This window comes from Strix aluco, chromosome 1 (assembly GCF_031877795.1).
Source record: "Strix aluco isolate bStrAlu1 chromosome 1, bStrAlu1.hap1, whole genome shotgun sequence".
Taxonomy (NCBI): domain Eukaryota; kingdom Metazoa; phylum Chordata; class Aves; order Strigiformes; family Strigidae; genus Strix; species Strix aluco.
Genome location: NC_133931.1, coordinates 78329867 through 78354135, shown reverse-complemented (window position 1 = coordinate 78354135; position 24269 = coordinate 78329867). Strand labels below are relative to the sequence as shown.

At 37.8% G+C, this 24269-nt stretch overlaps 1 protein-coding gene across 2 annotated transcripts in view; it reads right to left on the bottom strand.

Moving 5' to 3' along the window:
* The window catches only part of ADCY2 (adenylate cyclase 2), a 235559-nt gene that overhangs the window by 42980 nt on the left and 168310 nt on the right, over positions 1-24269 (bottom strand). For both annotated transcript variants that reach the window (XR_012623430.1, XM_074825640.1), the window contains exons 13-15: positions 20844-20913; positions 16180-16277; positions 9777-9861 (exon numbers count right to left, since the gene is read on the bottom strand). Coding sequence is in view for 1 of the 2 variants with exons in the window: in XM_074825640.1 (XP_074681741.1) it covers positions 9777-9861; positions 16180-16277; positions 20844-20913 (253 nt within the window). In the remaining variant the exon portion in view is untranslated. The remainder of the gene's footprint in view (positions 1-9776; positions 9862-16179; positions 16278-20843; positions 20914-24269) is intronic.

The window sequence follows — 24269 nt, the reverse complement described above, 5'->3', positions numbered from 1 at the left end:
ATTAAACACAAAGACCTGGTGATGATCAGAGGGCAATGATAGATGGTGGAACCAAAGTAACCTGACCAGTGAAGAACAGAAGCCACTGAATCTGCTGCTCCTAAGACCATCGAAGGAGAATGTTTCAGCCACGGTTTCTGATGGGAAACCTACCAAGAAGCCTCAACGAAATAAACTCCCTTTCCAGGATGCCCTGCAGACTAAGGATGATTACTGCCTAAAAGGATAGTATGCTGGCATGAGGCAGATAATTTTACAATGGAGCAGAGAGCAACTTGGGATTGTGCAAAACCTTATGGCATGTTTTAAGGGTATTGTAGGTATGTGGAAAACTTACAGGATGTTTAGGGGATGGGACACAGGAGAGGAAAGGGAAGGATAAATGTGGATTGGGGAGGAACAAACACAGGTAAATGGAGAAGAGAAGGGATGAAAGAAAATGGCTGCTTGTAAACAGTTGTCTAAATGAGTCTATTGCATATTCTTATTAAATCCTATCTCTAACTATCTTCTGTGTAAGTGCAGGCCTTATTCTGAGCCTTCATGTGTGCAAATGCTAGCAAACTTCATGCTGGACTAGATGGCAAGTAGCCCAGGATGAGGGCCAGACACTGGAGAGAAAGAGACTGAATATCTGAGGCAACTGAGGGCCTGGGTGCCAGCAACTGCAGTTTCTCAGACCAGTCCCTGGAGAGACCCATGGGGTGTGGGGGGGGAGTGTGTGTGTAACCATTAGGAAACTTCAAGCTGGACGGGCTGGTAAATAGGAGATCTACATTTGGAGAAACCCAAGGTTTGAGCCACTCACTGCGTAAGGGGGACAGAGTCTGGGCATGGATATTGTATTGACTTAAAGTCCATAGTGAGTGTGCCTGTGGACGATGACAGGCAGGGTGTGTGTATACTCCACTAGCAAACTTCAGCCCTGATCAGCCAGAAAGGAAGAACTAGACCATCAGTGTTGATCATATTTATGTGAGTGCTGCTTGTTGTTATGTGAGTGCTGTAAGAGACCTGGTCTCTCCGTGGATCTGTGTGCTTGGTCCAGTGTGTACGGTATATGCCTGTGTGTCTACTGGGAATACGTGCTCAACCTCACTACCGGTTGTACCTGGGACACGGTACTGACAGCTTCTCATCAATGGAGTGGGACAAGAGGATCCCCTGCATCTTTATTTCTGTCAAACTGGGCTCTAGAAGAGCAGGAAGAGCACTCCCCTGGCTCCTGAACTCCACTGGATCCAACAAGCTCTAGCAGCTCTTATTTTCAATTTCAGAACTTTAAAAAACATGGTTCAATAACAGATGCAAAACAATGTTATAAAAAAGATGCTTTCATGTTTTTCTAATGCTAAGCAATGTAAATTGATGGTTTCCTCTGCACAAATGAACAACTTATGTTAATTCTGAAGATAAAATTAAGTTTCACATAGAAAATCTCCGTTGAATCCAAATATCTAAATACAAGAATGTTGGCATCAAACAATGAAGACTTCTCAGACTCTTCTACTTTAACATCAATGCTTCCAATTGTTAAGTTTGAACTTTATTTTTTTTAAAGTAATCATTTTAAAAATTACAGTACAGAATTGCTGAAATTACTCAGCAATGTCCATGCTGAGAACTGCATTTATTGCTGAGGACTGCTTTATTGCTTTCCAAGTACCTGTACACTTTTGAACAGACTTATGTAACTTCTGTTCCAAAATTCCTTGCAATAATTCTAGATTTCCTTTCTTTATAAGATTTTTGATCAATATCACCTGACTTTGCTAATGTATTTTAACAATGAGGAACTAATTGGACTGTCTACACTTCTTCAAAAAGCTGTTTTTCTGTTTCCATAAAAAAAAAAAAAAAAAAAGATTTTTATGTTCTCTGGGAAACTTTATCACTAAGAAAAGTTCTGGAGAATAAAATAAATTTCAGGAAACAATTTATCACTCAGCTAGTGTGATTAATCAATAAAGAGATTCCATTCTTCCAGTTGCTGTTGCTAAAATTACAGATATTTCTGGCTCTGACATGAAGAAAAATGTGAGTGTTGTTAGACTGCAACTTCAAAAATGAAGTTGTAGATAGTTATTTCCACTTGTAAAATAGAAGCACACCAGAACTCAGTGATGTACTTCTCAATAGGCTGTTTAATGCAAAACTGTGAGTTCTGGAGGGGAAGGACCACTGTTTATTATTTGATACATCTGTCATGCCCACTTGGTTTGTTAAATAGATGACAGGTCTCTCTAACAGCAAAGAGAGCAGCCTACATAGGTTAAGCCAATGAGGCTCCTGAAAGGAAAATTTGTGACAAAACCCTGATTCACACTAAAAATCTTTAAACCATTGTGTAGAAATTCCTTGGAAAACATGAAAGAATACACTGTTGGTCACTAATTCTCTATGTAAATTAACAGATTTGCTGAACTTCATTTCACTTTTGAGCAGTCTAAATCCAGTCCATATATAGTACAACTGCAGCAGTTCAGTACTGCTGAAAATTTAGGGAATTCCTGGAAGCAGAATTGGAGTGGTGGGGTGATGATTAAATTCAGACTCTTAATAGCACTGGCAGAACTACGCATGTTTATTTTGCTGATTCATTGGCTTACGTCAAGCACATTTTCTTGTAAATGTTACGTCTCACTTGCAATTTTTTTAAGAAAATGGAGAATGAGATGAAAGGAAGAAAGTAATCATGTCTAGAAAGCATGCAAGAAGGGTAAGACATCAGATCTCAGTAGCATTAGCTTCTGTGTTTATTCTAAGCAGAGCTGGCAGAACATGGTTCAGAGTTTATCATTTACCAACTAGAAATAATAGGTATTTGTAGTATGAAAAGTGACTAACGTATTACCTTTTCATCTGAACATGTTAAATCTGATATGACATCTCAGCATGATAGTGAGTAATAACTTATTTTGAATATTCAGGTTATTAAAATGTATCCTGTGTTGTCTTTCCACACACAAAAACCTACTTCAGCATTTAACAAAATGAATGCTGTCTTTCTGAGTGAGATCAAGGAATTGGTGCGAGAATTAATTGTGACAGCTATGTTGTAGATGAAAGACAGTGTCGCAAGAGCTGTCACACTTCTTCACATGCTAGCAGAGGTTGGAACATCTTGACTGAAGACCTCTTATTTACAGAAAGCCAGTGAATCACATTTTCTATAGTTCTATTATTGTTCTTTTCATCTTGCATTCAAATACAACTTTGTGTTTTACTGAGGTTGCAAAAAATTAAATCAAGAGAAACAAAAAGCCCCAGATTTCAGATTTTTTTCACATGCTTGTTTTCACTCAGACTTGAAGAAGACGCTGAAGTTCAAATCCAAACAACTGACTGACAGTGATTACACTGACCTAAGCCTGGAGGTGATTTTTGTATAGAGACATAACCTTATACTTTACATACTTCCTAGTGGTCCTATTGTTGATAAAAAGAACCAAAGTACTTCTAAAATGGGTACTGTAACACCAAGATTTTGAACTCCATGGTGGCACCTGTAAATCTAAGCCAGGCATTTTGAATCATACAAAATGCATGCAGGTCTACTCAACTTATATTGGATACAAGTGGTTTGACAAAAGCTAAAATCCTGAGCAAAGAAATAACAGGGAAAACTAAAGTTGATATCACTTTTTTTTTTTTTTTTTAAATTTCACCATACTTTACAGTGTTGATTATCCTCACAAAGGGTCATGTTAAAATGGCCACGTGGTTCACTTCAAGTATCTCATTCAAAGGAAAGAACGTGGCAGTGAGACATATAAACATGCCTTTAGACACTCAGAATTCAGTCCTGGTGTTTGCTGTGCTCCCTTCCTCATTCAAGAAAATGTACAGTCGCTGTGTTATATGCTATTTTAAGGTAAGACGTTCTCAGTCCTCCTGTCAAAGTTTTTCTATTTCACATGAAATATTTAACTGGTTTTGAGAAAAGCAAACCTGAACGACTTTTAAAAGACAGTACTCAGGTCACTGAACTAAAGGAAGGAGTTCTGAATCCTATGTTCTGTGTTGACCAAGTCTTGGTCTCCAAGTAAGACTACCACCCAAAAAACTGCCTCACACAACAGGAGCCCTCATCTGTGACCACATTGCGGTATTTACACATCATGGATATCACCTCTCAGGTAATACATGTAAAAGAACCTTCAAAACTACCTGGATACTCTCTGCTTTTATCCTTTTATTAATTAACTGTAGGAAAAATTGTTTGCATGCTGGACTGTTGGTATTAGGAAGCACACTCGGATATCTGTTATTTGGAGGTAATTTACAATCTCATCTTGGGCAAAGACATTAAAAGGCATATTTTATTGGCAGATTTAAAAAAAAAATCAAGATAGTCTCACTCATCAAAAAATATTAAAAGAGAAGCTATTGGCATAACAGACATAAGAAACTTGTGGTTTTCACCGAGCTAGGCCATTTCTTCAGTTGGTCACAATCACATAACGTGTCATAAACATAACTCAAGGAGTAAGGAGAAGGATTTTTGTTGCTGAAATCAGTACATTTCTAACAGTTGCTGAAATCTGAACATAGCACCTAACTTAGTGATGATGGATTTGCTGTTGCAGTGCCTGTGCTAGAGACTCATCAAACTGACTATTAGGATTAGTGAGCCTCTTTCATGGACCCTGCTGTAGGTGCCAAAGTGCCTCTCTGGGTTCTCCCTGCTTTGTCCCTTCCCTGTTTTAATCTTAATTTACAAGCAAAGGCTTACTATCAAAGAAACTGAAGGGCTTCAATCTTTCATTTGTATCTGCATTAAGAGAGACACTCACATCAGAGGTAAGATTCCAGGTCAAAAATAATTTCCAAGTAGTGCTGGTGCTGAATCCCTGTACTTGCAGAGCTTTTAAGTCTCTTAAGTGTACACAGTCTTTCTGAGTGTTAAGTACCAATGCCAAATGCTTTAGAGTAAAATACAAATCCCTGCAAACAAAGGTAAAGATTGTGTATCACTCAATACAGTGGTGTGATGTAATGCAACTAATAAATAACATGCTCTCTTCTAGCAGGGACAGGACTGCTCACATACTGGCTGTACTTTGTTAGATGCTCCGGTGATGCTCAAATCAGAACATCTTTCTCAACTGTGGAGCCAAATAATTTTCTGATGTTTTTTTTGTTAGTATCATGTTCTGCTGTCTGTGGTTCAACTGGGTATTTAAGAGAGACTATAAACATGTTCAGATGAAATAATAGGAAAGAAATGTTATTACTTCTAATCTACCTTGTTAGCTGAAGTAGCTAACTAAGTTTGCAAGGTATAAACATATGCAACAAAAAGCCTTTTCATATTAATGGGGAATAATATTAATGGGGAATAACTAGCACACATGGTATCAATTAAATGCATGTATGTCCCAGGTAATGCAAAGAAATTTTTGTGACAGTATTTGAATCAGCGCACAAAGAACATCTGCTTGACACTAATACTTCTTCACCAGGCTACCTCAGCTACCACAGAGGTTGTAGTTTTTTTCTATTGATTGCATTACATTTTCCAGTGTATCATTTATGTAACCAGATTTCTGCTTTCTTGCATTCACATCAGGAGGTAAAACACATCTAACAGTTACCAGGTCTGAGGCATTTCATACTCATTCTATGAACTTATCTGTACTTCAAGAAGATAAAGAGAAGAGACACAGAAAATGCATGAGCTACGGGACAATCACTGTCCTCTATCTGCATGTAATTTGGTAAGGAAACCTCTCAAGGAAAATGGAAAGAAAATATTAAACATTAATAAAAAAGAATGGCCAGCATTTAAAATATGAAAAAATAAGCCAAAAGGGATCTTTAAGACCAAAAATACTCATAATCTTAAGATTTAAGTCTGAATACTGTCATTAGCTAAAAAAAATTTTAAAATATATTAAAAAATGCATAGGGACATAGAAGTAATTAGAATAGAAAAGACATAAATACATGTCAAGTTTCAGGACATATGCCATTTTTAGTTAGGAATGATGAAGGTTTAATACCAATGGGCAAACGAGTGTTTCTATAAGAAGTGTCAGCCCTCCCTGTCCTCGGCCTGCTTGCCCAAGACTGGCAGGGGATGACATGCTGCAAAGGCAGGATCTGGAAGTCTGTAACCTTGTTATTTGTGCTACTGCTCTGCCACATCGTTTGATGGAAACATTCCTATTCTTATTTAATGGCTGATATTATTGCTCCACAACAGATTGAGTTGGACTGCGCTGCAGTGCTGCCAAACAGTAAAATCAACTAATAATAAACTCAGAGTGGAAGAGTGAGTATAAATCTCTTCTTACAATAATGTAATTAAATTCCATAAGTGATAGTAATTTTAGTATTGCAGTCTGGATTTTTCTTTTTTTCATTTACCAATGAAATGAAAATCCTATGAGGAAACTTGTTCAAAGTTGCTTTTTGTGTGAGTTACTCTGCAGTGGTGACAGCCATTTAGAATCAGTGGAGACTGAGCGGTCAAAGTGTCAAAGCACCGAGACCAGCACATAACGCAGTGAGGGCCAGGTGTCCTAACTTCAATTTAAGATTTTGCTGTCTTTGCCAGCACTACAGGCCTCACCCTACAAATCCTGTAGGAGCCATGTAAATATTTGACTACTACTGCAAGTTTATGTATGGGGTGTAGGTGCCCAGGTGCTGGTGGGGGGGACCTGCAGGGTCGGCCCTGTGAGGGGTGGCCAGGGCTGCCCCGCGCCGGACATGGCTGGTTCCAGTCAACTCCAAGAGCTCCACCACAGGGTACAGCTGAGCCCCTCAGCCCGGGGCGGGTGCCTCGGGGAAAGAGGCAGAAAATGTTGGGCAGAGAGGAGGAGGGAACAAAGAGAGAGAGAAACAGCAGAGGGAAAACCAAGGTTGGTGGAGGAGAAGGAGGAGGAGGATGACGTGTTCCATGCTGGAGCAGAAGTCCACACTGCAGTCCATGGAGGACGTGTGCTGGAGCAGGTGGATATTCCTGAAAGAACTGCAGCTTGTGGAGACTCCACACTGGAGCAGGGGAAAAGTTAGAAGGGAAGGAGCAGCAGAGAGAAACGTCTATGTACTGACCACCCTCCACACCTCCTTGTGCCACCTGGGGGGAGGTAGAAGAGTCTGGAGCAAAGGAGTGAAGCTGAGTTTGGGAGAGCAGGGAGGAACTGTGTGGCTTTAGTGTTTGTTTTTGTTTCTTACTACCCAAATCTATTTTAATTGGCAATAAATTACATTATTTGTCCCCAAGTTGAGTCTGTTTTGTCTATGACAGAAATTGGTAAGTGATCCTCCTGCCTTTACCTCAGCCCACAAGCTTTCTCATCCTATGTTCCTCCCCCATCCTGCTAAGGAGGTAGAGTGAGTGAGCAGCTGGGTGGGTGTCTGGCCCATAGCCAAGACTAACCCACCACAGTTCATCTATCAGGGTCAGTGAGCCCCAAAAGTTCTCTTTTTTTGTGCACTTTTAGAAGAGAGATACTTGGTGATTTTTAAACTCTGTAATCACATGCAGGTGTGTGTTCAAACAAGCACATCCACATTTACTACATGAATTCACAGAATCACAGAATCATTCAGGTTGGAAAAGACCCTTGGAATCATCGATTCCAACCATCAGCCCTACTCTACAAAGTTCTCCCCTACACCATATCCCCCAGCATCTCATCTAAAAAACCCTTAAACACATCCAGGGATGGTGACTCCACAACTCTGCAAGGGAATCCAAAATGTACCCCTTAAAAAAAAGGTGGGAAAAACCCACACTGGAAAAAAAATACCCCAAACCCACACTCAATCAGGATTAGGACAATAAAATTTGATTTCTGTTAATGCTGACACTATAGTGTTAAAACCCAGGCATTGATACTTGTTTGCTTCAGAATTTCAGGCTTTTTCTTCTAGAAAGAAAGCATTTACAGTTATGGGTCAAATACTGCAATGGACATGCTACAAAAACATAACATAGGGTGTCACTGTGGTTAAAGATGCAAAACAATATTTGGATTTTGACACGAAGGAAGAAATCTTAGGGAGAGGACAGGGAAAGATAAACCTACTCCTCTTTTTGCTTCTCATCCATCACCTTACAGAACTACGTCCATGCTCATGAAGGAAAGACAGTGCTGCTACAGCTACGGTCATAACTTACTTGCTGAAAGTCTTCCTAACAGCATAGCTTCTGCATTAGAGCAGCTGAACTCATAAACACATAGACATAAATAGCTTCTCTTCAAGCTATTTAGGTTAGAACATGACATCTCACAAGTCAACAGAAATGCAATAATAGGTCTCCGTTTCTGGGAATTATTTACAGTACATAGAAGACATAGGAAAAACAGCATTGAAAGTAGGTGTTAGATATTATTCAGGTGGCATGACTCCTCAACTCTGACTTAGGATATTTGCTTAGCCATCCCTTTAAATGCAGAAAAATATGTTTGTATTACTCCTACGCTACACTATAAATAAAAGCCCCAGGAGAGTGTATGTATGTCCCAGCACTTCTTGATACCATTTCATTGGCACCTCTGTTTCCTACAGGAAAAAGGCTGGCTTTTCCTTGAAGGATTTTTTAAAAAAATTATTTATTCAACAGCAGTACTCTGACTCCATCATTTTACTCTTACGTCAATAACAAACAGCAATCAAGTATGACATTACCTGAGAACTAATTTGTGCTGTGAAGTAATAGCAATAACTCTAGGACCTCACTCCAAGGATCTAAAATATTTAAAAATACTGTCTCATTGTATCTCAGATTAATTCCTGAGAAGTGGAAGCATCCCTACCTTATGGGAAAGACAACTGAAATGTACATTAATTACATTTTCTTAAAAACACGTCCCCGTTAATTACAAGCCTCACAAAGGAAGAGGGAGAAATTATAAAATCCTACTTCCTCTGTTTCCAGGCCACCTTTCTTTACTGTTTTACTGCATAGCCATGTAATTGTCTTTCCCATGTGCATGTTTTGCTTTTTTCTAAAAGATTGTTCTCAGCTTTCTCCACGGTAGCTTGTGGAAAGATGTAAAGATGGAGAAGGAGAAGTGGGGATTAAGTGACAAGTACACAGACAGTTTTACTTCAGATTACATGCCGAATTCAAATTGCATTAATTTTCTTACAAATCCTGAAACACCTTGTTCTAGATGGAGTTATATGTTGGATCTATTTGAGAATAACTGAAAAGAGGACAATAAAAATTGTAAATTATATTGTGAAATGTTGAACGGTTTGCCTAAATCTTGAATTAAATGAAATTCTCAAATTCAGTATATTACTGGGTACACTAAGAGGCATTACAATAACACCTGGACCACTCAATGGCAAAATTAGAATTTTACTATAAAATTTTTATATATCAAATTGTTATCGTGAAATATTCTCTAAACACAGAAAGTGGTCTTATACAATACTTAAGCTAATACACAGTCCCCCAAATTAAAGCACTCATAAGATGAGTCATCTCCTCTAAGCACAATAGCAAATATTTTTGAAAAGACAATCAATGAAACCATAATGTGAACCTCTCAGAGGATCCAGCTTCATGAGGGAAAGAGAGTATCAGTGTAGGTACAGACAGCCACTGCACTGGCATCTTCTATTTTTCAGATAAATGAGGACATTTTACAGAACGTTAACATGGACAAAACAATGTCCTCAGAAGCCTGAGCATGCAAGCCTTTCTCATTTAACTGGTACTCTGCAAAGGCAGAGTGACTTGGCAAAATCAGAACATGTTATTTAAAAGAAACCATTAACTACTGGATTACATTTCCTTGAATACCTACCAAAAGCTGTCCAGCAAAGCAGACAAACAAAATGAAGGAAAGCAAGAGAAATGCAGCCCCAAATGAAATTCCAAGAATAGATGTTCTACAAGAAAAGGAAAACATGTATTAATTTCTCTGTTACATAGTTGTAGCATGACCTTTCTTTGTGTATAATACTGATGATACAAAAAATTACCATGTGCAAGTTGCAATTTCCAAATATCAACACCATGAAAAACCAATTCCAATCCTTACCAGAATGACAGGCCTCTTCCCTGCCATTTTCTCAACTCAGGAACACTTGAATTGGCTCTACCTCTGACTTTGTGAAACTATTACCATGAGAAGAGAATAATTTCCACACAAATAATTTAAATGACAGACTACATTAACAGCAGCGATGTTTTGTTTTTACTTTAGAAAGCCTGTATTAAAGAAGATCCTTATTGCTTTAATTTTATGCTGTTGGTTTTATAACAATTTAAGAGTCTAATAGACATACAAAATAAACTTGTTGGTAGTGTACATTTTCCCCCCAAAGGTAGAAAAGCAATTGCACGGGACAGTGATGTCCAGTTTTCCAGTGATAACTGTGATGCTGCAGTCTCTTAGTCAGCAAGGGCCCTAATATAGTGATCGCTATTTCATGAATGGATAGGGATTCAACACCTCTGAAAACTTCGAATTGTATCAGATTTGACTGGCTGGCCAGTAGATTTGGAAGTGTAGGAGGACAAGATAGGAAGGAAAACTAAACACCATGAAGAAAAGAAAAAACAACAACAGACTTTAAATAAAAAAAAAAAAAAAAGAGTAATCTATACTCTTCCTGAAATCATCCTTATTCAGTGTTCTAGCTCATCCTTGTCTTGTGTGTTATAAATAGGAAAGTCTAGCCAAAATAGCATTACTGGATACTCAGTAAACAGAAACAGAGATACAGTAACAATCCGAGCACGCATTCATTCCGCAAATGTGGAAATCTCTCTACATGAATACCACAGTAGAGCATAATTGCTCCATCAGGCACCATACAAGAGCTACTTATCATGGCTGCCTAGGGAAAGATGCAGTGGGACCTAATTATGTTTAATGAATGCCAAGAGGAGATCAGCAGCTCTGGACCAACTGAGTTGCTTAAGCAAGGGAAGTAGATGCCATCATGAAGTCCCTCACCTGAGCATCTGCTTTCAGTTTTAACCACAGACTTGATGTTTTTACAGAATTAAAAAACATCTCTCAACTCCTCTGAGGACCAGCAAATATCTTATTTTATTAAACCTTATATGCTAGAAATATTGGCATGACATTTAGAAACAAGTTTTATATCCCTTACTTTTCCCACAAACCTATAATAAATGTTACATTTTAAGTCAGCTCCTTCATAAATGTATGATTCAAAATTAATAAAAGCATACATCCCTGTTCTTTAGAGATGTCACATAAATTCAAATATATACATTTAAGAAGCTATAATACTAAAAATTTAGGAGTAGAACTCTATGGATCAATTTCCTTAGATTACATACAAATATTGGAAAACATTTTGATCTGTTTTAACAACAGTGTCATAGAAGCTATTTTCAGGAAAGAACAAAAAAGCATTAACTTCACAAACCAATTTGATGCCATATTGCTGCTATTAAAAGCATTTTGGAGAGTAATTTATGAGCTTCCCTGCCAATCATTCAGAGAACCTCTTATATGCTAAGCATTAATCAGATTTTGGGTTGATGTGAACAGCTGATAAAAAACAAACAACCGGCAATTCACAACATAATCTTGAAATAATGTTTCTTTTAGAAGTTATTTGAAAATCATTATTGCTTGTGAATACATGCTCTCCAAGAATCTCTCATTGAGACTGAGACAGTAAGCTCTACATGTAAAACTACAGTCTCTACTCAGGAATTTAAAATCTAGTAAGCAATAGAAGAGATGAAAGAAAAGGAATATAATTAACAGGCTTATTTTTTATATATGCATAAACACTTCCAATCATATATGTCCTTCAGTAAGATTCAAGTAACCATTCCAACTCAAATTATTGCTATTCTTTCTCTGATATGAAGGATATGAAAAAAGGAGCCTGCACAGCTTAAGAAATGATTCAACACAGGAACAGCCTTATTAGTCAAGTTTGGAGTGCACCCTTGTAGAAGAAATTAAGATGTTTGTGAGAGAAACTGAAGAGCAAGGGAAATAAAATTAACACAGCATAAGGAGAGCTTATGCAAAGTACTTAATCACATGGGCATCAGGCAAGAACAAAAGGTCTTTGTAGCTGGTTTACACGACCAATGATGTTATTGAGGTGGCACAAGAAAAAGAATTACATAGCAAGGTGAACAAGATTCTATCAGGCCAAAGAGAAAAGGACTGAGGATAAAGAAAAGGAAAAGCTGTATCTCAGAATCCAGGCTTGAGTGGTGACTACAGAAAAAAAAAGTTGTAAGATTTTTGCCCCCCCCCCCCCCCCCTTATTTCTGGGAGCAGCAGGACTTCTGTTTCCATTAGGCTAAGCCGAAATAGTTTCATGCTGCTCCTAGAAGGAAAGAAGAGAGATGAAAATGCTACAATGGGGGAAAGCAAAACACTAAAAATTAAGTGCCACCATAAACAAGCCTCATTTGAGGCAATGACCATAGGAAAGCCATAACATGCATTTGTTTTTTTGTCACTGGAACATTACAAAAACAGTACAGGTCTTTACAGTAAACTAATCTTGCCTTTACTGTGTGGAGTCATCAAACGCATTGCACAATTCACCAAATATACAGAATTGACAGATTTGGGCAAACCATTTTGTCAAAAGAGCACCAGGGATCCCATAAGCCAGCTAGCTTTTTATCTGCCTCTCCCTATGCTTCAAGGAATGCCCTCATTTCTGAAAGGTCTGCTCTCTGTCTGACAGGACAACCCTTGACAATAACTGACAGACAGAGTTTAAAATTGAGGAAACAATATGAGAACTTCCCAGGCTTCAGATAGTTCCAACTCTAAATAATTTATGATTTTGGCTATCCTTCTCATATTTTTCTGGTTTCATCAGTATCTGTTTTGAATAATTCATTTTTATCAGGTGGTATGAGATTGGAAAAAAAATTGTGTTTACACATACTTATGTCTTGTTTGTAACATTTTAACTGAAAAATAAAAATTTATTATGAAGATAAAGATACTGGAAAATGGAGAAGAGAATGTATTCTTTCTACACTTTTGTAACTTTTAGGAAAATATGTGACTTATGGCACATGTCCCTTAATGGGACGTAGAGAATTTCCTTAGCTTGCCAGGTAATTAACTTTCATGTTCTGAATTATTTGACTGCAAATTCTCTTAGGGTGATAAAATCATAATGAAGCAATTACAAACTACAATTATACAAAACAATACTGAATTCATACCTTTTTGGTATCTAATAGTAGTTATTTCTTTCTTAATTTGACTGATGCTTTCACTAAGCGATTGATAGATACAATGGCTATGTAGACTAACTGTAGGACAGTTTCAGTGTTAAGAAAAATAATGAGTATTATAACTCCATTTGAGGGGTTTTTTTTTAATCAGATACAGCAGGAAAATAGCTAATAATGGTGGTTTTCTTTCATTTATAGTGTCTTATATTTTACTCGGCTGCTTTCAAAGTTTTTAAGTACTATGAAGAAATTCATCAGTGCCTGACTGGAAATACTATGTTAAGGCCTCCTAAGCACTTCCCGTGGGTAGAACAATATGATTGTTAGTTTGGCATGACTCAGGACAAAAGGACACAATTTCTTGAACATAGCAGCCTCAGAGAGCAAAGACTTGGAAGAATCTTAAATGTAGCCCCAAACAAATCCCTTACTCAAATAGCACAAGTAACTCCTGTTCAATGGGAATACACTTTCATCAACCCACCAGTTTGCATTTCAAAAAACACCACCACCAATTCCATGTTAGTTAATTGCTACGCTAAATAAAGAATGTAGGATTTTAATGAATTACTAGAGATACTTCTGTCACTTGGTTGACCAAGAATGCTAGAAAGCCACTGAAGGCCTGTTCCGAGGAAATGTAATGATCAAGATTTGCTGTCATTTGAACATCACAATAAAGATCTACTCCTCATGGTACATTTCACCCCAAGAGATTGTTTACTTAATTATATTTATATTTACCACTTTCTATAAAGTTTATTATGAAAACACCACATCAGTTTGTTGACCCCAGGAAAATTAAAACTAATGAATTATTTCAGCCTTGAAAAAAATGTCTCGTGATCTTGGAGATATTGCTTATTACTTGAAATTTGCTGAATGTTACTGACCATCAAGTATCTCCAAATCTACTTTAAAGCAGCAGGTGGTGTGCCTGCACAGAAATCAATGATATTACACTGTTGCAAAGCCAGATTAATGGAATAGTGAATCAATAAAACCCAATGACAGATGCAGTTTATCTCCCTGTCTTCATTAAATCACCATTTAAAAATCCTGCAGAATTTTTGGAAGAAAACAAAAAAGGCTAGATAGAATTTTAGACTAAATAATTATTTATTTTTGTTCTATTTACTTATTTTTTGTTGGGAGGAAATAACATTTGCAGCACTGGAGCATGTTCAACTTAAGCTACATTTTTGATGACTACCTACACTGGTGATTTTTCAACTTTTTCTTTTAATTTGCAATGGTCCCAGTTTTCCAGAAATGATGCAGATGCCTGTATAATACCTTGCCTTTCTGTCTTCCGTTTTTGCATCTCTTAAATTAATCCACAGATTATTCAGATCCCCTGAAGCTAAATACCATTCATGTTGGTAATACCTGATTCTACACTCTTGCTTTCACAATTTAATATGCAGCCCTATAAAAGGATCAACAGATAATTTACATTTTGGTAATGAAAATGATAAATCATATGTATCCTTTGCTCGGATTTTAGAAAGAGATCATTTAATACCAGCATATACTTTTACAAGTTGGAGGACACTTTTCTCAATTGAATACAACTCCCAAGAGCTCAGTAATTTCAAGTGTCTGATCTATTTTAATAAGCTACACAACTGGTTTAAGAGACATAATAAGGATATAGCCAAATGAGCATCTTACTGCATGTATGATAAGTGATAAATCTGGATTCATTTCCATGAATGAAATCAAAACTTAAAAACAGATTCATAAATCATACTGTTGTAAGGGACTAGTTAGATCCAAGTTTGGGTTTTGGTATATCATAAACCATGAATTTCCCTGAATTACTTCCTGTACTAATTAAAATACAGTATGAGTTTGTAAGATATACTCATTATGCAAAATGACAAATAAAATTAGTCATGCATCTTAATTTCATATTTTGCAAGAGTAATGCCTAAACTCAGACTGAACCATGTGCAGGATGCTGTTGAACTCCTGCAATAGTGTACCTTTGTGGCTTGTGTCTCCGTGTCAGAAACTAGTTGGGAAACCCTTTGCAAAGAAAATGCTGTAGAAGTCCATAAAACTTTATACAAGTTATAAAACAAGTCTGCAGTATGGAAAGTCAATTTATAATGACCTAATGGTTCCTTCTGGCTTTGAATTAAAACGTGAGTACTACAGCACAAGACAAATCAATCAACAGAGGTTATAAATACTACTCCTGAAAGCACTGCACTGGAGAAAAAACTATGAGTGAAGAAATACTGTATCACAGGGAATATACAGAATTGGCTTTGGAAACAATTGCTGTAAAACAAATATCAACTTTCCACTATGTAAACAAACAGCAAAATCCCATTTTAAGAAGTCTAAAAAAATATTCTTTATTGGAACTGTCTTGGAGTTTTCTCAGCCTTTCTAGAATATTCACAGATAGAAAAATAGTTGATTTATACTCATAAATTAGCTCATAATATATACATTCTGATAAAAACAATTATTCCAGCAATTGATTATAATATTTTGAAAATAGTTTTAGAGACATTTTATGAATAGTAATGCTCTGTTGGCATGCTGAATAGAGTAGTATTATCACAGTAATATGTTAAATATGTTTATTTAATCACAGTCCCAATTCTTCAATCCATTTTGTCACACTTCAATGTCCAATTGTCACACACATAATTTTAGTTGCACAAATTTATAGCTTATGTTACTTTTTTTTACACATATAAATTTCATCCCTGTCATCATCAAACATTTTTAAATGCAAAGAGAAAAGCTAAAATGAATGAAGAATTGATACTAATGCTTGGCACCATGCTATTGACAGTGTTTAAAATTAGAAACAAACATAACTTTGAAAATGGGTTGAAATCTTCAATCTTCTCTGTTGAATTTCATTTCCAGGAATTGACTTCTGTAATCTGGCAATTCCAAAATTTTTTTACTTATACATCTTTGTTTTACAATAATGAGCAAATATATATAGGAATGAGTACACATTAAATACCACTTACTTTGGCAATACCAGAATCTGCACAACAAAAATGCAGAAGAATATGAGACAGGCACAAGTCACATAATACTTAAATGCAGGCAGAGTAGTTGCTCGATACTAGAAGAAAAAAAAAATGTTAAAAACACAATTTCCAAAGCAGATAAAATATCACTCAACTGAAATTTTAGCTTAAAGATGCAGATATGTATAGGCAGTCTTTAGAAACAGTAAATTTCCTGTTGTTCAATGACTTCCACATCCACTCACATAGGGCTAGGGATTAACAGGCATAGTATTGAATCCTTTTACTTCTTGAAGAATAGGTTAAGTAGCCACGTCAAATAGTTTTGCCCTGCTCCTCCGCAGAACACGACTATCCCAAATTCATCATAAAATGTTTAATTTAAAAAAGTGAAAGCATTTTTAAAAATATTTTTAGGAGTGTCCAACCACTCTTAGCCGATTCCAAGTTTCTTAGTCATTCATTCCCCAAACTGATTTCCAATTATTAATAAATAAAGAACGGGCTGAAACGGTTATAAAAAAAGTAACAGTCACTTAGACAGGAAACAGGATCACACAAAGCAGCAAAGTGTAAACTATGCTACAGATGTGTACAAATGTTCTATTTCTAACAGCATAGCTAGCAATCATACTGATATCTACTAAGGCTATATTACTCCAATTAAAATATTTTATGTCTGTGTTAAAAGGCCTCAGATGCCCACTGATACTACTAAACACTTGATATTCTTAGGAGAGAGTCAATTTGATCTGTTTTGTCATGAAAAATATCTATTTATGAATCTCTAATTAGCCTGTCTAGAGACATAAGAATTAAGCAATGAAATATTTATCAGAGTTGTTCTGCTATTTGAGATAGATATGTCTAGATTGAAACCAATTAAGTACTCAAAGGAAAATGACCTAAGTATTGGGCCTATTAAAGTTACTTACCCTATTGGAGGTTTTTTCAAAGGGTAAGAGTTTAAGATTTGATTATTAGAAGAAACTGTACCAAACATTATTTTCACAAATTCCTCAAAATACAAACTTCATAAAATGGAAAGTGCATGAGCTGTGCTTTCTAACTGCAAGCACACAGCTGTGTCTTTGTACTTAGTGCCAAGTTCTGCCCTTGAAACTGATACACCAAACTTTACATGAACCTGTAGAAATTGAATTTAGCAACCCAACAGGTTTTTTTCACTTTTGAATCGTTTGACAAATTAAAAGCAATTCTTATATCTAACTGAATTTCAAGGCACAAATATGACTTTGCTTCATGGGTGGTGCCTGAGCCTGTCAATCCTGTCGGAGGGCAGCAGTGACACACCTTTCTGCGCTGTGATCAGCTGGATGACCTGCTCAGCCTGGTGGCAGAACTCAAAGAAGAGGTCGAAAGATCAAGAAGTATTAGGGAGTGTGAAAGGAAAATTGATTGGTGGAGTAGCACCTTGGCATCCATGAAGCAACAGGAGCAAATGGAGGCTCCAAACGAGGCAGGTAATCCCTCATCCTCTTGCTACCAGGCAGAAGGAGGGAACCTAAGAGATGGGGGAGGCTGGAAATAGGTCCCTGCTCACGGAGGCAGGAAAATCCTCTCCCGCCCTCTCTCACCCTCCATGGTGTCCCTTCACAATAGATTCGGGGCCCTGGAACTTTTGAATGAAGAAGAGAAGGAGGAAGAAAATGAGAAAAACAAGGAGGAAGACCAAGGTCCACCAAGGCCGGGTCATTCTGGACCAGGTATTAAAACCAGTTCTAAAAAGAACCCCAGAAGAGTCATTGTAGTGGGTCACTCCATTCTGAGGGGTGCCGAAGGCCCAATATGCAGACCAGACCCGCTTCATAGGGAAGTCTGCTGCCTCCCTGGGGCTGGTCATGAGTGGTGTTCCCCAGGGCTCGGTTTTGGGGCCACTCCTGTTTAACATCTTTATTGATGATCTAGACAAGGGGATTGAGTGCACCCTCAGTAAGTTTGCAGATGACACCAAGTTGGGTGGGAGTGTTGATCTGCTCAAGGGTAGGGAGGCTCTGCAGAGAGATCTGGACAGGCTGGAGCGATGGTCTGAGGCCAACTGTATGAGTTTCAATAAGGCCAAATGCCGGGTGCTGCACTTGGGCCACAACAACCCCCAGCAGCGCTACAGGCTTGGGGAGGAGTGGCTGGAGAGCTGCCAGTCAGAGAGGGACCTGGGGGTGTTGATTGACAGCTGGCTGAACATGAGCCAGCAGTGTGCCCAGGTGGCCAAGAAGGCCAATGGCATCCTGGCTTGTATCAGAAATACCATGGCCAGCAGGGACAGGGAAGTGATCTTACCCCTGTACTCGGCACTGGTGAGGCCGCACCTCGATTACTGTGTCCAGTTTTGGGCCCCTCACTACAAAAAGGACATTGAATTACTCGAGCGTGTCCAGAGAAGGGCAGTGAAGCTGGTGCAGGGTCTGGAGCACATGTCGTACAAGGAGGGGCTGAGGGAACTGCGGTTGTTTAGTCTCGAGAAGAGGAGGCTGAGGGGAGACCTCATTGCCCTCTACAGCTACCTGAAAGGAGGATGCAGAGAGCTGGGGATGAGTCTCTTTAACCAAGTAATAAGCGATAGGACAAGAGGTAATGGCCTCAAGTTGCGCCAGGGAAGGTTTAGACTGGATATTAGGAAGTATTTCTTTACAGAACGGGTTGTTAGGTGTTGGAATGGGCTGCCCAGGGAGGTGGTGGAGTCCCCATCCCTGGAGGTGTTTAAGAGTAGAGTCGACATAGCACTGAGGGATATGGTGTAGTTGGGAACTGTCAATGTTAGGTTAATGGTTGGAGTGGATGATCTTCAAGGTCTTTTCCAACCTAGACAATTCTGTGATTCTGTACATTTGCAGCAAGTTTTGTTCTTCCACCTCTTGAACATGTTTGTTTTTTCTTAGTGGTCTTGTCCAACAGTTTTGGACCTTAAGCTGCTGTTAAAATCTCAAAAAATGCCAACTCACTTGTAAATGAATTTCAGTGTGTCATGCTTCTCCAGACATTTTCCAATGAAGTCAGGCAACTCATTCCTTAGGTTAAATAAATATTTTGCTTTATTACCTTGCCGTACTTTCAGGTCCTACAGGGCCTGAAAACCTCCTGTTTAAATCAAAACCAGGGTTCTTACCGAGTTCTTTAAAGTCAAGACTGGACTGCTGAGTCATTAAAAGGCAGTGAAGTAAGATATTAAAAAGCCATATCTGAAAGGCACAATTAGTTCTTTGCCGTTCCATAGCACTCTACAGTCTAAAAGAGATTAGACTCCTACAGAGAGCATCTGCACAGCCAAATAACTCAGCTCCCTGATTTTCTCCCAAGTCCTGATTCTCTGATTGTCCTAAGTGCACAATATGATGGTTTTCTCTCAAGTTCTTTTCTAGAATTTATTGATTATTACTACCCACATCAAAACCTGAATGTGCTCCTAGGCACACCTTTGATCCACTCAGTGTACCCTTCAAATAGTATGGACCAGGTCTAGCTTCTTCTCTCTTAGCCATCTTACAAATAGTCTCAACAAGTCTTGAAACTTTTTCACCCTAATGCATTGCCAAGGGCATACAACACAACCCTTTGGTAGCTGTTCATAAGAACACTATTCTGCTGAGCTGTGAAAGAAGTCAAAAATTATTTCAGATGCTTTGAACTGAAAGATATTAAATATGTATTTGACCACCACATGGGACCCAGAGGATACTCGCACTTATGCTGAACAGCATGAACAAAGTATGGCAGTACTTCCTCTACCCTATTCTCATCAGGTTCACTCATTTATACAGCCATATACATCCAGTCATACCTCTGACTTCCCTGAAGGACATATAACTGTTCAGCTATCAGATGCCTTATGCTTATGAGAAAGCAGAAAGAGGCAACTCTCCAGTCTTCCTGCTGAAGCTCTGTCAGTATGTAGAAATACACTCAAGCTCTACAAGGCCATAAAACAAACAAACAAAAAAAAAAGGCTTGACTTTCTAGGCTAGTGGTCTTGACAGTCACCTAAAAGGGAGGAATCTTTCATTCTGATCATTACTCCAAGAACTAGAAACAATATCATTTCCTCCATCTGTATACACATGTCTCAAAGGTGTTTTACCACACATATTAGTCAGGAGAACATTTAGTGTGTTGCACACAAGACAGCTAAGCATTTTTCTTAAAAAACATGTATAGTATTGTTTCCCTGGAATGACTGAGCATCAAGTACATATGGAGAAAACTAATGAGCAACTGATATCATTACAAGACTCATTACTACATGTGGAGTCTTTGAGACATGGCAAAAGAAAAAAAAAAAAAACAAAGCAGAGGGGTTGGATAAATGCCTTTTGAGGATGCAGGTGATGGAACTTAGGAATTCTTTGCTCCAGTTGCATCAAATTTGGACTATCAAACCTCCTCTAACTTCTGCAAGACCATGAAAATGTCAAGAAATTCAAGTGAACTGCAGAGCCCTACAAACAGGAAGGCAGTCTGAGACATCACATTAATAACATTTCTTCTGTACATAAGCTAAAATATTATTATAAGGTTTGAGCACTTCTCCCTGTGGTACATGTGCTGTGGCCATGGCTCTGTGTTACAAAAGCAAGGGATACAAGTCTCACTTAAGATGAGGCAAAGAACGAATCAACCATGAATTTGCAGTGAAAATAACTTACTTCTTTTTCCAGAGTCTTATTATAGAAAAGAAGTGATATTCTTTGAATGTCTTCAGATTTAAGCCACTGCCTAGAAGAGAAAAGGAACATTATAATTGACATAAGAATAAAGTAGTCCTGTCTTTTTTTTATTACTGAAATGCAGTAAAATAAGAAAATCACTTTGAATAAAGAAAGTTCTTGTGTATTGCAATGTATATGGTGAATTGCACTGACAGTAAAAGCAGGAACTACAAATTCGCTCTCCCTTTTGACGTCTATTGCTAATGCACACATGAAACAAAAGCTCAGATGAACCATTTTTTCTGTGGATCATTCCTAAGGACAATCAAGGGAGAGATTTATGTGATGTAATTCTGCACTGATATTCCACTCATGTCCAAAATACTGTAGTATAACCAATGCACAAGAGAACCTGAGATAAAAACAGTCTTTCAGAAGGTATATTTAAGAAGTGCACTGTTATAATATGCAAGAATGGCAGGTAAATTACAAATTCCTATTCCAAATGAAAATGCAAAAAAATTTACCAAAAGAGGTGGAGTGATTTTGTCTGTGAGCTGTATTAGTTTCTTGATCATAACCCTGTACTCTAGAGGTAGATTTTGATCTTTTTACTAATTATAAAAACTTCTTCCCTGCTTAAGGATCAGAAATACAAAATAGAATAAGTAGTTGCATTGAAATGACAAATCTATATTAAAAGAAGTGAATCTTGACAAAAGCTTGACATAACTTTTACAAAATGGTAAGTTCTAATATGAAAGTCTATATTTATTTTAATGGACACTTGAAAAGAAACAGAATATTTGAATTTCAAGAAGGTTAGGTTGCTTGCACCTCAAGAGGACTACACAAATTTGAAAAAAATATTTAAGCAGACTACTTCTGTGAACATGCAATATTTGAGCTTGAACAATAATAGCAGGGCTTGAGACTTTTTTGCAACCTTTCCAGCAATAACTTTAAATCAGGCTCTAAGTTAGTAGTGTAGCTAATGACTTCTAAATAAAAGGGAATGTCTCAAGTGACAGGCTGCAATGCAAATAAGTAGCAGCAATGAACCACCATGGAATGTATCCTAAATTAAGGTCCTGGGAGAACAGGAGTGGACAGAGGGGAGTGTAAGCTATTAACTTTGATTTGCGAAATCTAAAATATTTGTTTCCTTGCCTGCGAGACTGTTCCTGTTCCTGTGCAATCAGTAGCATTATAGAAAAGAGCTGAAAACATATTCAGTTCTAGGTATTCTTAATTCAGAAATGTATTTCCCAGATTGCTCTACAATGGCTCACATCTGCATCTGATCACAGTTAGGATTCCGAGAAGAAACAGATATGATAGGCTGGTGTACATATCACATAATTTTGGTTGGGTCCAGCTGTAATCTACTGGAGAAAACATTCAGTTTGTGGAACATTTTTGGTAAACTGTGAAAATTAAATGCAACTCTTTTTCAATTTAGTTATAAAAATTGAACAAAAAGTAGCCCTTTTCTTCAAATTTTTAACTAACTTCCCTCTTTTTTCTTATGGTATCTGGCAGGTGGACTGACTTAATTACCATTAGCACACTGCTAAAAATTTCTGTCTGCAGATCTGCTCCCAAAGGCCTAATTTGGTCTGTACACCCTTGATTGCATGTGAAGTCAGTAGTGCCATTTAGAGCAACTGCTGCCTCAATACACCATATTACAAGCTCACATTTTCAGGAGATTTTAGTTCTACTTTAAAGCTCAGGAGAAACTATACTGGTTTTAGGTAGCAGGTGCTGAGAGGTCTGAGATGAGGGAAACAGTATAACACAGACAAATGGAAGTGGAGAGTAAGTACAGAAGAGGGAGCACAAAGTCACATAACTTTGACACAGAGATAAGGCCCGAAAAATTCTGCCTACAGCCTGACTCCCCAATGAGCCTAAAAGTTACTGAAATATCTATAAGTATAAGGGGACAGGCCTCCTGGGAAGCTAGGTACCAAGTTTCTGTTTAAATTCTTTTGCAATTCAGGGAACAACACAGACAAACAGCTGAATTCTGCCTGTATCTGCAGAGGCATGTGGTTTGCTGGGGCTTGTAGTGATTGGCAATGTACAGCAAGGAATTATGCTCAGAACATAGCAGCCACCATGACTTAAAGAAAAAGAGAGGAAAGCGAGTGTGTCTCTTTAACATAGTAACCTACTTATCAAAGGGCAAACAACTTTAGTTTAGCTCCCTCTGTAGGTATGTATTCAGCTAGCAGATTGTTATCCATCCATCACATTTCCTACAGAAGTCTCTAACCACCCAGGTTGCGGGTGGGATAGCTAGGGCTACTCATTCCCCTCCTGTGCAGGACTGGCACTTTTCAGCCAGGAATACTTTGTTCAAGGCACAGGGAAAAGAAAGTACAATGTTGCATCCTAATGGCTAAGGCACTCAGCTGAGATACAGAAGCTCTTTGTTCCTCACTCGCTCTTTTAAATCTGTATTTATGTATCTTTTAATGTAGCGCTCTAACAGAATAATGATGAATAAATTGGTCATAACCTTCCTCATGCAACTTTGCAAGGAGCATTGCCAACTAAATCTACTACTCTGAACCATGCTATAAAGCCAGCGGGCTGTTTTTTAGATGCCACAATTTCATCTGCATTCCAGAAGAAGGAATTGAACCCAGACACTCCAAGTTACTGACAGTGTGTACATGTGGCACTTGGCAATTTTGCGGAAACATAGCTAAGCTAGCTTGTGTACCAGCAGGGGAGCAGTGAGGGAGGGAGCCCAGAGAAAATGCTACAGTGCTTTAAAAACGTGAGGTACTATTTCAATATGTACTGCACTATTTTACACTGTGTAAAAACAGTGATTCATTTGAACTACAGCTTTGTCTTGGACTAAGATCCATACTCTAGATTCCCTTATCTTCCAGTTACTGGCTGTTAAACACCTGGACATGTAATGTCCAAAGACCCACATATTTTGATCATTTGCTTGCAACCCATTACTTTTTTTGAAGAATGACACATGGCAAAGAACCACGATGGGGATGAAAAAGTCAGACCATGCTGACAGCTCCAGGTGGAAGAAACAATGGCTCTGTACAACAAATGTTCCTTTGTGAATTATTTTCATGCAACTTTCCAATTAAAAAAGGTTAAAGAATGGTAATTTTAATAGCATATTTTATGCACAATAATGTTTTTTAACTTTCTTCATTTAGTCATAGACCTATTTGCTATACAATCCAAACTTTACACTTAAAAACATTTAGAAATTCCATTTTTTCATTGATTTTGGTGAAAGTTTGCATCTTGATTCACAAAAGCTAAAGATTTATCTTCACAACCACTCCGTTAGATTAGCTGATAGTGTTATTTTCATTTTACAGCCAAAAAAACGAGGCACAAAAACCCCATATAAAGAAAACAAAAATGTGATTAGTT